We start from the raw sequence: 15,863 nt of genomic DNA on the forward strand, positions 1-15,863 counted from the left end.
TGTTGAAAAGACTCTCGAAATTGGATCCCGACGCAAAATCAGTAACGTCTATCAATTACTTAATACGAGCGAGTCCCATTCACGCGCCACGAAACGTCTAGCTTAATAAAGCGATAATCGCGGAGCCCACCACTATGAAAAGGCGTCTTAAATCTCCGATATATATACAACAGCATCATAAACCGCGCTAAGTAGCGGATAATACGGTTAAATTTTTATTCAATAGGATACATTGAAGACCTCTCGAATCTAGGTTGTTGGTTTCTCGCCAATAGAACCTTCGAGTTTGTCCTCGAAGACGGTGGTCATCGAATCTTTGTTACTCAAAGAAATAGTGGTCAATTCCGTTGTTCTCCTCAGAGGCTGTGGTCAAGTTAGACGCGAGAATGACGTACGGATCCATGTTAGGCATTACTGATTACGTAGTCATGTCGGCTACTTTACTATTATGCGTCATGATTGGCGTTTTCTTTGGTCGTCGCGATAAATCGGACAGTGTGGCCAGTTATTTATTGGCTGACCGACGGATGTCCTTCATCCCCGTTGGTTTTTCACTCATGGCCACTATTATGTCAGCCCTAGCCATGTCCGGTGGTATTGGTGAAATGTACATGTACGGCATTCAATACCAATTCATAACGCTCTTCGCGTCATTGGGGAAAATCGTCTTGGCCTTCACTATTTTACCCGTATTCCATCAGATCCAATACGTCAGTATTTACGAGGTAATCCACTAATTTATTACGAACTAAGCGTTGAATATTTTTTAATTTAATCGCGATTAAAGTATTTAGAGAAACGTTACGATAAACCCATGAGGGTTATGTTCTCAGTCTTGTATCTCTTCAGTAACGTAAGTGATTTCTTTTAACCTTAGCGAATAGAATCTTCCGACTGTGTAAAATTGGTAGGGAACTACCAGGCTACCGTATCGGCGTATAAAGGTGACAGCGCAGGCGCAAAATTGCAAGATTTAAAGCGAAGCTTTCCAACGAAATAGTCATTTTCGATTAAATCGTGACTTCCGTTAACCCAACTAATCAAAACTATAGCTTTCGAGCCAAATTGAATAGATATAAACACCCAAGGACTCGCAACTTATGTTCCCGTTTTGACTCAAATTTCTGATTGTTTTTATCAGATGTTATTTGCCCTTTGACAGATTATCTACTTGGGTGTAGTTCTGTATATCCCAGCATTGTCTTTAACAACGGTGACCGGTATCCCGTTTTTGGTGACTAGTACAGTGACGGGTGTTATCTGCGTCATCTATTGCGTCGCTGTGAGTTACCCCGATTAACCCTGCACTTCTTTCTAATGGTGGCGTGTTTGGTTTTAGGGTGGTTATCGCGCCGTCATTTGGACCGACGTCTTGCAGACGGTCTTAATGTTCATGTGTTTTTTCTTAATTACAATTAAAGGCATGATGAATGCCGGTGGTTTGTACGAAGCTACTGTACAGACCTACAATGGTGGAAGATTACACATCGAGTAAGATTAGGCGATGTAGACTTAAAGGGGAGTGTGAGGATATAGGCTTATTGTTTGCAGCTTCGTTGAGGACGGTACCAATAGGTACTCAATCTGGGGGTTGGCCATCAATGGCTTCGTTATGTCCATAAAAAACTTCAGCACCAATCAAGCGGGGATTCAAAGATTCCTAAGCGTAGAAAACATGAAAGTAGCGCGAAAGTAAGCTAAGATAACCAAGAACTCGCGTAATACCATTATTATACGTATTTTTCGCCGTCCCCGTCAGTAACGTCATCAAAACGTAGTTTAAGTGAGCCAATAAGATAATTTAAACTTTTCGTTACGTGTTGGAGGGAGGGGTTCTATACTGGGCTATGAGTCGGACCATAAGCCTAACACCACAGTCGGACTGATGTAAATACTAACCGTTCTCCATTCCTACTTCTAAAATTAAATCTATCCCTGCCTAAGCTCACTGCGTGTGCTCGAGTCGCAATAAATTACTTTAAAGTTTATGGTATAAGTCGTTCAGGCGTTATTATAGGTCTTACGTGATTTCTTGGTTCAACCTAAATTGTTCCGATGTTTTGAACTGACCCATTTATTTTTCCACAACCAGTTCAATGTACGTTAGTATTGGTTTAACGATCTTTTTGAAGTTCCTCCTAATATTCAGCGGTTTTGCCATTTACAACCAGTTTAAAGACTGCGATCCCATGAGTGATCCCAGTACCAATGTCACCAATTTAGATCAGGTTAGTTGTAAGAAACGTTTCGGTTAAGGGTTGCTAAAACCTAATCTAATATAACCAAGATAAAAATAAAATCAGTACTGGACATAAGAGAAAAACACGCGCTTCGGTTGATTTTTTTCTTCGCGTCGTTTGCTACAAGCAAAACGTTTTTTTTTATTATGTCCAGTTACATTCACTTGTTTCCAACAACAGTCAATTGACGCGCGCCTTTACCAAAGGCTTGCGCGTCGAAGTTGCGCGCCACTGTATGCGGTATCTGCCTCGTTTTTTACCTCCCCCTTTCCAGAACTAGTCTCTTAGACTGGTCTAAATGCTTACGCTCATGCGTATCTTCCAGATTTTGGTATACGCCATTGCCGTTATGTTAAGTGGCTTTCCTGGATTGGCTGGTATCGCAATTTCGGGGATTTTAAGCGGTTCCTTGAGTACCCTGTCATCGTACATTAACGCCTTCGCTGCCTTGACTCTTGAAGACTATCTTAAACCGCTATTCCCGAATTTTACAAAGGATGAAAATCGAAACATAATTATTTGCAAATCACTAAGTTTGTTTTACCCAGATAGTAGCGCGTGGTCACGTAGTAATATCTAATTACTAATTCTAGCCGGTTTTTACGGTCTTCTGGCTATACTGACCAGTTTCGTTATGCCTAATTTGGGTGGGGCAATCAAAATCTATTCAACTTTTGTCACAGCGGCTTACGGACCACTTTGCGGTGTTATGCTACTTGGAATGTTCGTTCCTCGCAGCAATACCAAAGTCAGTTTTCACCACTTAATGTAATTGGCAATTAGGGCCTAAATACCGCGTATTTTAGTCAACTAAGATCGCTATGGGATTCGCGTTGGTCATGATGACCTGGTTGGTTATTGGAGCCCTTATGAATCCTGTTAAGTACTCGGTTCTACCAATGAGTGTTGATGGATGTCCGGCCAATAGGAATGAGACTGGGTTCGAAGGTCAAACACCAGTTACCACTAAACCACCACCAATTATCGCGTCTGAAAAGTAGGTTATTGAGATTTCCTTTTAAAAGGAGTCAAGGACACGTGGAAAAACCTATGGCGTTTTTGCGCTAAAATCAGTGTAGAACTTAAAATGAACCAAGGACTAACTAATTTTCAACAGGGGTTCATTTTCCATATACAAAATATCATTCTTGTGGTATTCTCCGATAGGAGTGACGCTAACAGTCTTAGTTGGATATTTATTATCGTTTTTCGTTGGTACGCTGAATCAGTAACTTAACGTTACCACGACGTTACGTACTTATAGTGATAGATTAATATTTTCAAGGTGATCGAAACCAAATTCCAGATTCACGGCTTCTAAGTCCGTTATTACACTCGAAAAACCAATCGGACATCCTACAGTGAGTTCCCAATTCCAGTACTATGCCTTGGCTGTTTAGTTAAGCCTAATATTCTTATCCAAAAGTGTGTTAATTGTGTTTTTAATGTTTATTTTCAGGAAAAACAATGAAAATGAAAATCAGGAACTCGAAAACCTTAGCCCTCCAGTTACAGTGACATGAAACGAAAAATATAAAATTCAAGGCTTAAGAAATAGTGGACAGTTGAGTTAGCGGAACATATTATAAAATTCTTAGTTTTCACATTTTTCTAATAAAATTAAATGATGATGATCAACTATTTTGATATTTTTTTACCAAGGCTGGTTTTCACTGACCCAAAATGTAGGAAAATCCTCGTGACGCGCAGTTTTTAGATAGGTGTAGTTAAATAACCAGTGTTTACACGGCCATACAGATGTGAGTGTAGCTTTGATCATAAAGGGTATACAGTTGAGGCGTAGACGATTGGGCCTTTACAAACGCATAAAGGTAATATCTCTCCAAATTTTATACTCTTCATTTCCTGTTTTTTCCCAATGACTGATTTCCATCCTTATTGTATCTGCTTTAATTTCTATTCGCAAAGCTTTGAATACCGCTTTAATAATTCATAAATTTTAACTTCCGCAATTGCTCGTAAAAAAGGAGAAATAATTCCATATCTAGGTAAGTTTGCAAGTAGTCCTCTTGAGTCGGAGAGGTTATATTTTGGCTTTCCCAACTTGTTCTGAAAATGTTTTCTACACATCTCATAAAAAAATCGTTGATAATATATTAAGCAAGATTATAGCCCACTTGATCACGCGCTCAACGACACAAGCCGCTCGCTTTATAGAAGCTCATACGAAGAATAGCGCGAGCAGCTTGCGTCGTTGAGCTAGTGATCGGATGGGCTATGACAAGACGGAGAGGTGTGGAGTCTTTTATCACGTGATGTTTTCGTGCGCTGCGCTAGTGCATTTCCCGGAATTTTGTTTGTTAGACATTACGTCATTACGCGACCGAGTCGACAGTTCGCAACCCAATCTAATCATAATCACAGTAGTGTGGTCGAACAATTTCGCTGTATTCTTGTTGTTTTATGGATTCTAAAGGACTGGTTATTTCGTTGCGTAGAGTTAGTAAGTTATATTATTTGTACCTTTGGTTAACGCTTTAATATTAAAAAATTGGTATTGTATTCGTAAAACCTTTACATCTAATTATGATTCTGAAGCTTGCTGCTGCTTGTAACATATTTGTTGTGACATGTTTGTATTAAAGGGGCTGTTCGGACAGTGGGACAAACGACGATCTTCCTCATAGCGGGAAGGTAAAAAAGGAGAGGGGGTCGGACAGCCCCTTTAAGTATTCCCCACGCCATTCCTTTAAAAATTTAAGACACTTTACCACCTATGAAGTTAAAAATACATTAGCAAGGATGTTTAAAATTGACAGTCTTAGATTATTTATCCAAAGTTATTTACTGGAAAGTTTTACATTTAGGTATTTGGTTCTTATACGTTGCTCTAACAATTATTCTAGAATGATAGAAATTTACAGAAAAAGTTTATATGCTACTTAGACAAGGAGAATTGATACCATTTACACCAGGAGACGGTGCTACTTGACGGACTAAGTGCAATACCAAGTAGCCTGGTCTCCTGGTGTAAATGCTATCAATCCTCTTTGCCTGAAAACTATGTATTGTTATAGATCAGTTATAAGTTTCATTGAAAGAGGAAGTTAATTAAGCACTGAAATTGATAAAAAAGTTATCAGTAAGATGTTGGATTTTTACTTAAGGCAAATGAATCCAGCTCTGTTCATGATGATGCATACTTGATTATTTATTTAATTACCTATAAGCAATAGGTTCACTTAATTCCTAATATTCGTTTATTATTCCATGTTAAACTTAATAATTAATTACCTATAAGTACTTTGTTAATTTACTTCTAATTCTTTATTTTAATATTCTCACGTTACAATCATAAATTAATTCCCTATCAGCACTGTTCTTTTAAAGGGACTGCAAAGAAGGCATGGGCGGGTGGGTAAAAATTATTTGAAATACGTCACAGACATCACGTGATGCCAAGATACAAAGACTCCTCATGGAGTGGAACTAGTTAACATCTAGTCCTTGTTTTTCGCGAGATTGCAGCGCCAATTTCATGAAGTGGTAGTTTTCGAAATAAAACGAACTAAGCTTCTTTGAACCACGCCTCTCCTTGGTCACGTGCCTCTGACGTATTTCAAATAATTCTTACCCACCCGCCGATGCCTTCTTTGCAGTCCCTTTAAATCTTAATACTTGTTTACTTTTTTTTTTCTCATGTTAAAATCATTAGTTAATTTCCTGTAAGCGCTTTGTTCATTTAATTCTTAATGTTAAGGTTTTTTACACTTCTCATGTTAAAATCTCTCATCAATTTACTTACAAGCCCTTTGTTCATTTAATTCCGCTATCTGTTTACTAATGTTATAACCATTCCGTCCGTACCCCAAAAGCCTACGGCTTGCCTGTACGTAACTAGTCCAAATAAATAAATAAAAGCCCTGTTTCACAATGATAACACCCATTGTAATACGATTTGATAGAAGCGTCCATGTTTAAACCATTTAATCATGACACCTCCTGCAAATCTTCTACTTTTTTTTTCTTTTTTTTTTTTTTTTTTTTTTTTTTTGCTCCGTGTGGGGATGACGAGCTAGTGTTTACAATAAACCTTACAGCTCCAGGTAATAGTAATTGGACAGGAAGGGAGGAGGGTTCGGGACTAAATTTTGAGGAATTTTCTTAGTCCCTAATGAGGGGGCCAAAACCAGCTCAGAGGGGAGAGAATGTGGCCCTTGACTAGATGATTATAGAGCGTTATTTACATTTTAAACGCAGGTTTGGAAAATTCAAAATGCGAGTAAAATCGTCCGAAGTTACAAATTCTGAAACTACTGCCTCAAATATGGCGAATGATGCCCCGGCCCCTGACAGTAAACAGCCTCGAGGTGTCCAATCCGATATAAATGATTTGATGATCAATATGACATCATTAAGCCTCGCTGTCGCCAAAAGAACTGAAAATATTGATGACATATGCGCCAAGTTAAACAATTGCCAAATAAAGGTCCAGTCTGAACCTGAAGAGGTCACACATGAATGTGTTTGCAAGGCTAATTTCGAACCCATTGATGAGGTGAAGCTTGAACCAACCAGTGACTCGAAAGCCGAACCATCCAATGACTTGAAAGCCGAACCATCCAATGACTTGAAAGCCGAACCATCCAGTGACTTGAAAGCCGAACCATCCAGTGACTTGAAAGCCGAACCATCCAGTGACTTGAAAGCCGAACCAACCAGTGACTTGAAACTCGAACCAACCAATGAGGTGAAACTCGAACCCGTTGATGATGTTGAACCCACTGACGAGGTCAAATTAGAACCTCTTGATGATGTCAAACTTCAATCCGCCGATGAGGTCAAAAGCCAAAATGTTGATGAGTGGATCAAACTCGAAGAGCTTGAGGCAAAATACTCCTCTGACTCTGATTCAAGTGAAGAAAGTGAATCTGAAAGCGCAGAGGAAGGCGATGATGACGTCATTGCTCGAGGGCTACCGAAAAGGGACAACTTTTCGAACAATAGAGGACATCCTTACGTCAAACCAAATAAGCAAAATTACAAGCCCAACATAGTTGCTAGTCCGATCCAACAAAACTTTGGAAACTTTGAAAACTTTGAAAATTTGGAAAAGTTTTTCACCCCACTCGAGCCCCAACCTTTAACTTTGAACATCCCACCGTTGGAAGAACAAAGATCAATATCTACGTCTTCCCAGTTGCTTCTAAGCGGAGGTAGCCAAATTAGTAACGTCACTACTCCCGAAGTAAATGATATAATAGAACAGTTAACTTCCGATGTCAACAATTCAAACAATGGCTATCCACTCGAATTCACGTTTGACGATCTGGATCTGTCAGAGCCTGTCAATGAAGAAACCCTAGTTGATCTTATATTGGACTTTGAGAACGCAAACTGTCATGACGTCAGCGTGCCAAATTCTCCTGTTTCTTTCGAGGGAAGCGACCAAGAAATCAGTCAGAACCTCGTAGCAAATTCACCATACTCCATTACCAGTTGTGGAAGAAGCCAAGAGGTCCGTCATGACCATGTAGAGAGCCTACCAAATTCACCATACTCTATTACCAGTAGCGGAAGAGACCAAGAGGTGCTTTCTCCATCGTCAATTTTGTACGTCGAAGACGGTAATAACAACAGTATGTACCATTCCCCCTTGGCTCCGAGTCCCTTAAGCGACTATCAAGACGTCACAGTATCTGACTTCACCTCGTCAACTGACAAATGCGTCTGGATCTTACCGAAACCCACGACAGCGACTGACAACAGTTTAGTCTCTGGTTCGAGGCCCGGGTGTGGTGGAACAAGTCGTAAGACTGGTCCGAGGAATCCGTATTTGAAGAATCTGACCAAACTGAAACGTGACGCGTTTCATAAACGCATCTTGAAAATGGCCGAACATGGTCTCGGGAAAGTGTCCAGAGACGGCTTCACTATCTTACATACATTAATCGCTACGAGAAATGGCGTTTTCGCCATCTACTTCGGGGATAGAATTAAAGATTGGATGGATAAGAACCCAAATATGCCTGGTTTAAAGGGTATTAAAAGTTTACAGTCCTTCGTCAACGCCCGTGATTTACAAGGACGCACTGCTTTGTATTTGGCCGCCATGTTGAACGAAGCCAACGTCGCCGCTTACCTTCTTGACAGATGCCAAGCTGACATATCTTTGTCCGATTATAGAAACGGCGATACACCTTTCCATCTGGTTTGCAAATTAGGAGAGGCTTCTATGGAAGTCCTGGAAGTATTTTTAAACTCAAAATTTGATCGCAATTTGGTCAACAAGTACGGGAGAACCGCCCTCCACGAAGCCGTTTATTATCACGGACAAAGACGCGAACACGCCGAAAATGGTCAAGTACTTGAAAACTACGTCATCAATAACGTTAAGATCGTCAGGAGATTATTGCAAGCCCATGTCCGAATTGACGTCCAAGACGCTAATGGAATGACTCCCATACATTTGGCCATTAAGAACAAGTCCTTAGAAATGCTAGAAGTTCTCTATGTAGAAGGAACGTGGAGCAATTTCGACAAGGCCCTTAACATGGTAGACGAAAATGGTAAGACACCCATGGGTTTGGCCTCCGATGAAATCGACAATGAGATTAGACAAGAGTTGGAAGGGAGGTTATGCGTTTACGCGGAATGAATGTTTAGGAAAGTTCAATTAATCGCAACGAGACTTGTTGCATACACAACACGTACAAAAATATTTTAAATACCGGTGTTATTTTATTTTTATTAAGCTTTGTAATCAAGTGATTAATTAAATCAGTTAAAATTATTAAGTTTAATATTTTAGCTCAATTAGGGAATTAATTTGTAATTAATTTCTACTTAATTATCGTTATATTTCAATATACTCGAAAATGTCCTAAATACTGCCATATTTGTTAATCCATTATTTTAACGAGAAATCATTATTGCGGTTTTTTGTATCATGACTGCTTATTGTTAAATTTTAAATCATGTGATCAAAGAATATATTGTTATTATCGAATGAAATAAATAAATTAATAAACATATATGATTATTATATAAAAATGTACGATTTTAGTTCATTATGCCTGACAAACTGAGATTGAAATGTACGTTGTAAAGATTATAATAAAATTGGGTCTATGATTTTTTGTCGATCATTTAAACTTTATACTTTTTACAGGGGATGGTCCGTAAAAAACTATGGGATGAGCCAGAGATTAGGATTCTAGAATATCAAGGTCATTGTAAGTTTAATTTTAAAACACTATAGGCGCGCCTTGGGCCGGGGCGTAAAAAAATTAGAATCTGTTTTTATTTTTTATATCAAGGCCACTGCAAATTAATTTCAAAGCAATGACTGTTTAAAAAGGTAGTCGGGGGGGGGGCAATTAGATCGTAAAAGAATTACTTTTTTAGGGGTCCTCGTTTTGAATTTCAAAGTCCGTAGTTTTTCAAGATATATATAGACCGAAAGATCGGTTTTGAGTTCAAATTGTTTAGGGGTATTTTAATAAAGAGTATGAAGGAACCGGAAATGCCCGAGGATAAGCGTACTGCTGATTACCCGTCCATTGCAGATCAGGACCTTAATCGTAAGTAACGCGTGTACTTGAAATTTTAAACGGTATTACTTCACCATTTATATCGTCCGTGAAATAATTTCTAGTCATGAATACCATCTTGGAGGACAATTTCCAAAACTCTTTTCTGGATAACTGTAACAGAAATAGTCTTAAGCTACCAGTAATTGCGTCACCAGCTCCACTGTTGTTGCCAAGTATCGTCGAGTCTCCCAAGAGGGGCTGTTTGAGAAAAGACAAGTGGCAATGTTGCCAGTGCTTAACGGTGGTTTTCATCCTGGTCGTCATTATAATGTCGATGTTAGCCGCGTATTTCCTATCTCCCAAGTCCGCACGCAGGACGAAGATCTTGAGGAATTTGAACTTTACGGAAACTAATTTACATCATCGCGATGCCTGGATTCAAAGACCGGTCGAAGAGGTGAATGTACCAACGTCTACCATCGCGACCAAGAACGGGACCGAATTGCCTTCATCGACTGTTAGTTCTACAACCGTTAAGTTATTACCTGTACCAGTTGTATTGCCTCCAACTAAGGAGATAGAGCTAGGCTTAGAGGACAATAGGATAGTCGGCCTTGATTTGACCTTTGTAAACACGGGAGGTGATGTTTATAGTTTCGCGGATCTTTTACTTAAGGAGGGTCCATTTCAAGTACTACCTGGCGATGGATCTTTTAAAATTTTTACCATTAAGGCTTAATGTATGATTTTTTGACTCGAATCTTTTGTAGATTTTTAGTAATTTATAAAGTTAGTAATAAATTATTTCACATTTGACGAAAAACTTTATTGATTGATTGCAAAAATATTTTATTTCACATGAACAATTGGCTTTCATAATAAAGAATCGGAGATTTTTTTCAGTTTATTGGTTGGCTAGTTCCTGCCTTCCTGGGTTGATCAACTGACCTCCGGTAACGGTTCCACGAAGAGTAGGTGGTTCCCAACCATGGGTTATAATAGTAGGTGTATTGATTTTGAGGAAGCAATGCACCCGACCCAATCATGGGATAATTCAGGGGATTATACGCTCCTCCAAGACCACCTCCACCCAGTTGAAGGTTCAGTTGGCATACCACCGTGGCGACGCAAACGAAGAGAACAAGTATTTGAATCCCTGTATGAAAAATAGTTAAACCATTTTTAGTAATTCCTTTGAAGACTTAAAAGTTACCCATTGTTAAGATGAATCGTCTAAGATCTGGCCGTGATTGTGAAATCTCCTCATTAAATACTAATAATTTAGGATTAAAAAACTTTTATAATAAAGAAGTTTATTTTTTTTCCAATACGCTGAATTTATATTATTGAAGTTCGCGGGGTATCTATTATTACCATCTCAGATAAATCAAAATTTCGCGCTAAGTTATCGGCTCACTTCAATAATACCCCAAATTGACCTGTAGTCATACCGTTTTTTACTTTGTTACTTATCTTTTTTTCTACTTTGTCACTTATTTTTTTTTTTTTTACTTTGTTACTTATCTCTTTTTGTTTTTTTTTCTTTTTTTACTAATGTATAACTAAATCGTCAATCTCTGTATAACTAAATCGTTAATCTCTCTCGGTTGTACTAACCAAGCTCTAATGGCTTACCTGTACTGAACTAAATAAATAAATAAATTGTTATAGTTTATTTTCAGCCCTGCCTAGTGACTCACGTCAGTCACGTGGTTTGACTAAGTGTCATCAGGGCCGGAAATAATGAAAATTTCTAGTAGGACGTGTCCAGTGATCCCCCTTTGACCGGAAAATTTGCAGGACATTGTCCTCTGGAGTGCGCAAAAATATGGTCTCATCATCATTGTCAAGCTACCAAAACTTCGGAAAATTTATTGTTTATTGGTCAAAACGTCCAGTGACCCCCTTTATTTTTAAAAAATTATAGTAAATGTCCAGTGTCATTTGCTTATTTCCGGCCCTGAGTGTCAGTTGTCACTTAAGTCCAGCACTCAGTAGTCTGATCAAGCGTCTGCAACAATGTTCAAAAAATGGTGATGTGTGGCTTTCTGACCTGTTTATTGTGTTTTAATGTTTTTATAATTAAATTAATAGCAAAATGAATGAAGAAAATAAGGAGGCCACTAATGAAGATGTAATTGAAACGTTTATTGTAAAAAGTTAAGAAAAACTAAGTATATATTTTAACAGAACGTTCAAGAATTTAAGCTTGACCCTGAATCAGAACTGCGTTTTGAAGTTGAAGGCAAAGAAAAAGTGTCTTTGGAAGTAAGTTTAAACTTAAATCTGTTAATTTTAACCAAAATTAACTTAATATTTGTTAATTTATCCAGTTAAAATCTGGATTAGCTGAATTATTTGGCTCTGAAATTGTAAGAAACAAAAAATATGTTTTCGCTACTGGTTCAAAGATAGCCGTTTTTACCTGGCACGGTTGCACTCTTGAAATATCCTTTAATGTAAATTTTGTTTAAAATTAGCGTAGCTTATTCCTGATCAGCGCCACCTACCCATAGCGGCGACTTTGAGAACTACTGTAATCGGCAAGCCAATCAGATGTCGCTAAAATCTGGTGACGTCACTGACTGGCACTCTCGGGTCTTACCAAAAATGACGTCACCAGATTTTAGCGATATCTGATTGGCTTGCCGCTTACAGTAGTTCTCAAAGTCGCCGCTATGGGTAGATGGCGCTGATCAGGAATAAGGCTACCAAGTTTAAGTCCTTAACGTGAAAATACTTGACTGGCAAGCCAGAGGTTGCTTATGTAGCCAGGGAAACTCCGATGTTAGTTTACGTAAATACTCACGCTGCCTTGGAACAAATGAGACAAAAGGCGGAAGAAGAAGAATCCAAAGGACCAGTAGCCATGATAGTGGGTCCAATGGACGTTGGAAAAAGTACTTTATGCAGAATCCTTCTCAACTACGCTGTTAGACAAGGCAGGAGACCAATTTACGTTGAGTTAGACGTAGGGCAAGTAAGTCTTATTTTTAAATATAACTAAGATAAGTAATTCGTAATAATTAAATTTTCTAATTAGGGTCAAATATCAGTTCCAGGAACAATAGGTAAAGGTAGTTTAATTGTTTTAACTATCTAGAAGAGTTTAACATTGTTTTTATCTAATTTAGGAGCTGTTTTAGTTGAAAGACCAGCTGATGTTGAAGAAGGTTTCTCTCAACAAGCCCCCCTTGTGTACCACTTTGGTCATAAATCTCCCGGGGATAATATCACCCTTTATAACCTCCTAGTATCCAGACTGGCTGAAGTCATCAACACCAGAGCGGAAAATTATCGAAAAGGTTCGTTAAGATTACATATTCAAATTAAAAAAATTAATTGACTTTAATGAATTGGTTTTGTAGCGAGTTTTAGCGGTGTTTTTATCAATACTTGTGGTTGGGTTAAAAATCAAGGCTATAAAGCTATAACGCACGCTGCTTTGGCCTTTGAAGGTCTGTAATACTTAAAGGAAAAAGTTCATTCAAGAACGGCCTTTTTCTAAATATAAATTTAGGAAATTAATATTTAAAAAAATAAATGATCTCTTATTACAAAATTATTACTATTTAATTCATCTTAAAAACGAGGACTACTGCGCCATCTACCATTGCTTTAGTGGCGTCTGTTAGCCAGAACCTCTTACCTCTCTCAGCCTGTGAGAATTCAACCAATCCCGAAAGGGTAAGAGGTTCTGGGTAGCAGACGCCGCTAAACCAATGGCGGATGGCCCAGTAGTCCTCGTTTTTTAGAATAATTAAGTGCTAATTATTTTGGTATTAAGCAGGGGTGTGCGGGTACCCGAAACACATTTTTTAGGACCCGAACGGGTACCCGAGTCCCAATTTTAAGCCTTTGCCAATACCCGCCGAGTCTGCCGGGTCCAGTTCATGACGTTACCGCGCGTGTTTCAATACTTCTGCCTTTCATATTTAAATAATTTAATTAGTATTAAGTTATTAATTAATATTGTTTAATGAATTACACTATGGGGGATAATGGCTCGGCTTTGAAATCTAGCTTTTAATTGGACTGTTAAGGAAAAGCAGAGACCCGAATTTTACCCGAAAGCTAATTTTGGGGACTTTGAAGGACCCGAAATTTACCCGACACCCAAAAATCTGGACCCGCATTAAGAGATCATTTATTTTTTTATATATTTTTTTCTTTTATATTTAGAAAAAGGTCTTTCTTTTAAGGTGTATTGTTAAGTTACCTGAACTTTTACATTAATTTAGTCAATCATTTAATTAACTTAATTAATTTCTTAGTCGACGTAATTTTGGTATTGGATCAAGAGCGATTATACAATGAGCTAGTTAGAGATATGCCTTCGTTCGTTAAAGTTCTCTTTACACCCAAATCAGGCGGGGTAATTATTGTTAACTTCGTTTATACCGTTACTTCAAGATTCAGGTTTGATTTATTTTTTTTTAATTTGCGTAGGTTGTCGAAAGGAGTAAGTCAGCTCGTGCCATGAGCAGGGATTTAAGGGTTCGCGATTATTTTTACGGATTAAAAACGCCCTTATATCCTCATTCATTCGATGTACGTTTCTCTGACATCAAAGTCTTTAAAATTGGAGGTACAAGCTTGAAGGGATCAAGTGATTTATCAATGATAAACAGGTCAATATTAAAATTTTCCCGCTTCTTTTATAGCTCCAATGTTACCGGACTCTTGTATGCCATTAGGAATGCGTTCCGAAGATAATTTGACTAAATTAGTTCCAGTTCAAGTTGGTAAATGACGTTATTTCTTCGTACTCGGCTCAAATAATACGTTTTGCTTTATTTTTTAGGAACCAATTTATTGCATCATGTCCTTAGCGTAAGTTTTGCGGCCAATGAAGAGGAAGATATCATTCAAAGTAACTTAGCGGGCTTTATTTGCGTGTAAGTATCGCGTAAATGGTAGTGGTGTGCGGGAACTCCTTAAGTTAGAGTATCGAAACGAGTACTTGACTCGATACTTGATAACAACATATTGAAAATACTCGCCAAAGTTTCGAGTAGCGTTTTGATTTCTTAAATATTCGAATCCAAGGCTGGTAACTTTAGTAGACTATGTGGTCATTAGCATTTAGTTTGAACGTAACCTCATTAATGTTCAATTGTTTACTAACAATCATATTGGTTAATTGAACATCTTCACTATTTTCTAGAAATTTACTTGATAAGTAAATATTTGGCGCTCGATAAATACTCAAAAGAAAAAAATTTTGATACTTGGCTTGATAATCGAAAGAATTTTTGATACTAGGCTCGATACTCGAAAGGAATTTTTGATACTCGGCTCAATACTCGATGTAAAATTTATTTGTTACTCGGACTAACTTGTCTCGAAACAGAAAAAACGGGACTCGCACACCACTGCTGAGCTTACCAGGCATAGGTTTAAGGGTAACGCGTAATTAGGGCCTATTTTTTATTTCCCCAGTACTGGAGTCGATATGGAGCGACAAATCTTAACAGTCTTATCACCGCAACCCAGACCCCTTCCCAAAACTGTTCTACTCCTGAACGATGTACAATTCATGGATTCCCATTAAAAATACATACTTCTACTCCTGAACGATGTACAATTCATGGATTCCCATTAAAAATACATACTTTTATAACGAAACTAACATTTTGTTTATTTATTTCTGAATTAATTAATTTTCGTTAATTATAAATTTAAAACCATATTAGACTAATTAGCCTTATTCCTGATCAGCGCCATCTACCCATAGCGGCGACTTTGAGAACTACTGTAAGCGGCAAGCCAATCAGATATCGCTAAAATCTGGTGACGTCATTTTTGGTAAGACCCCCCCTAGAGTGCCAGTCAGTGACGTCACCAGATTTTAGCGACATCTGATTGGCTTGCCGCTTACAGTAGTTCTCAAAGTCACCGCTATGGGTAGGTGGCGCTGATCAGGAATAAGGCTAATTAAAGGGATTCCCATTAAAAATACATACTTCTACTCTTGAATGATGTACAATTCATGGATTCCCATTAAAAATACATACTTTTATAACGAAACTAACATTTCATTATCACTTAAAGGAAAGGATCCCGCACTTTTGCGTGTTAATTTTAAATCTAAGGCCACGATATGAGAGTCTACAATTTGCTAGTT

At 38.1% G+C, this 15,863-nt stretch overlaps 4 protein-coding genes and 1 long non-coding RNA gene across 6 annotated transcripts; 4 read left to right on the forward strand and 1 right to left on the reverse strand.

Annotated features, from left to right (window-relative positions):
* The first annotated feature begins 231 nt into the window (after positions 1-231).
* LOC149623132 (sodium-coupled monocarboxylate transporter 1-like) lies at positions 232-3,878 on the forward strand. The gene is made up of 12 exons (XM_089852800.1): positions 232-725; positions 788-853; positions 1,163-1,282; positions 1,340-1,491; positions 1,552-1,692; positions 2,093-2,228; positions 2,566-2,773; positions 2,834-2,988; positions 3,047-3,237; positions 3,358-3,455; positions 3,526-3,601; positions 3,700-3,878. The coding sequence occupies exons 1-12, from the start codon at positions 387-389 to the stop codon at positions 3,761-3,763; spliced, it is 1,746 nt and encodes a 581-aa protein (XP_089708926.1). The 5' UTR covers positions 232-386; the 3' UTR covers positions 3,764-3,878.
* A 583-nt stretch (positions 3,879-4,461) lies between these two features.
* On the forward strand, positions 4,462-9,335 carry LOC149623133 (uncharacterized). Of its 2 annotated transcripts, none has more exons than XM_089852785.1 (2): positions 4,462-4,700; positions 6,462-9,335. In XM_089852785.1, the coding sequence occupies exon 2, from the start codon at positions 6,478-6,480 to the stop codon at positions 8,857-8,859; it is 2,382 nt and encodes a 793-aa protein (XP_089708911.1). In that variant the 5' UTR covers positions 4,462-4,700; positions 6,462-6,477; the 3' UTR covers positions 8,860-9,335. The 2 variants fall into 2 exon arrangements, with proteins under 2 accessions (XP_089708911.1, XP_089708910.1); XM_089852784.1 differs by having other exon boundaries at positions 4,463-4,704.
* A 373-nt stretch (positions 9,336-9,708) lies between these two features.
* LOC149623134 (uncharacterized) lies at positions 9,709-10,559 on the forward strand. Its single transcript, XM_089852817.1, has 2 exons — positions 9,709-9,784; positions 9,859-10,559. Exons 1-2 carry the CDS (start codon positions 9,712-9,714, stop codon positions 10,473-10,475), a joined length of 690 nt encoding a protein of 229 aa, XP_089708943.1. The 5' UTR covers positions 9,709-9,711; the 3' UTR covers positions 10,476-10,559.
* On the reverse strand, positions 10,538-11,383 carry LOC149623135 (uncharacterized). Its single transcript, XR_016374805.1, has 2 exons — positions 10,950-11,383; positions 10,538-10,892 (listed from the first exon to the last, which is right to left on the reverse strand). It is a non-coding gene; the product is annotated as an uncharacterized LOC149623135 (long non-coding RNA).
* Positions 11,384-11,515: 132 nt separating this feature from the next.
* Positions 11,516-15,364, forward strand: cbc (protein CLP1 homolog). The gene is made up of 13 exons (XM_089852818.1): positions 11,516-11,769; positions 11,831-11,870; positions 11,927-12,004; positions 12,070-12,183; positions 12,477-12,716; positions 12,780-12,807; positions 12,871-13,041; positions 13,105-13,194; positions 14,011-14,111; positions 14,186-14,324; positions 14,401-14,481; positions 14,541-14,634; positions 15,179-15,364. Exons 1-13 carry the CDS (start codon positions 11,756-11,758, stop codon positions 15,288-15,290), a joined length of 1,302 nt encoding a protein of 433 aa, XP_089708944.1. The 5' UTR covers positions 11,516-11,755; the 3' UTR covers positions 15,291-15,364.
* The last annotated feature ends 499 nt before the right edge of the window (positions 15,365-15,863 follow it).

Source organism: Phalangium opilio, unplaced genomic scaffold (genome assembly GCF_054372755.1).
Source record: "Phalangium opilio isolate 3A_F unplaced genomic scaffold, DU_Popi_V2 ptg000113l_1, whole genome shotgun sequence".
In the NCBI taxonomy this organism is placed as follows: domain Eukaryota; kingdom Metazoa; phylum Arthropoda; class Arachnida; order Opiliones; family Phalangiidae; genus Phalangium; species Phalangium opilio.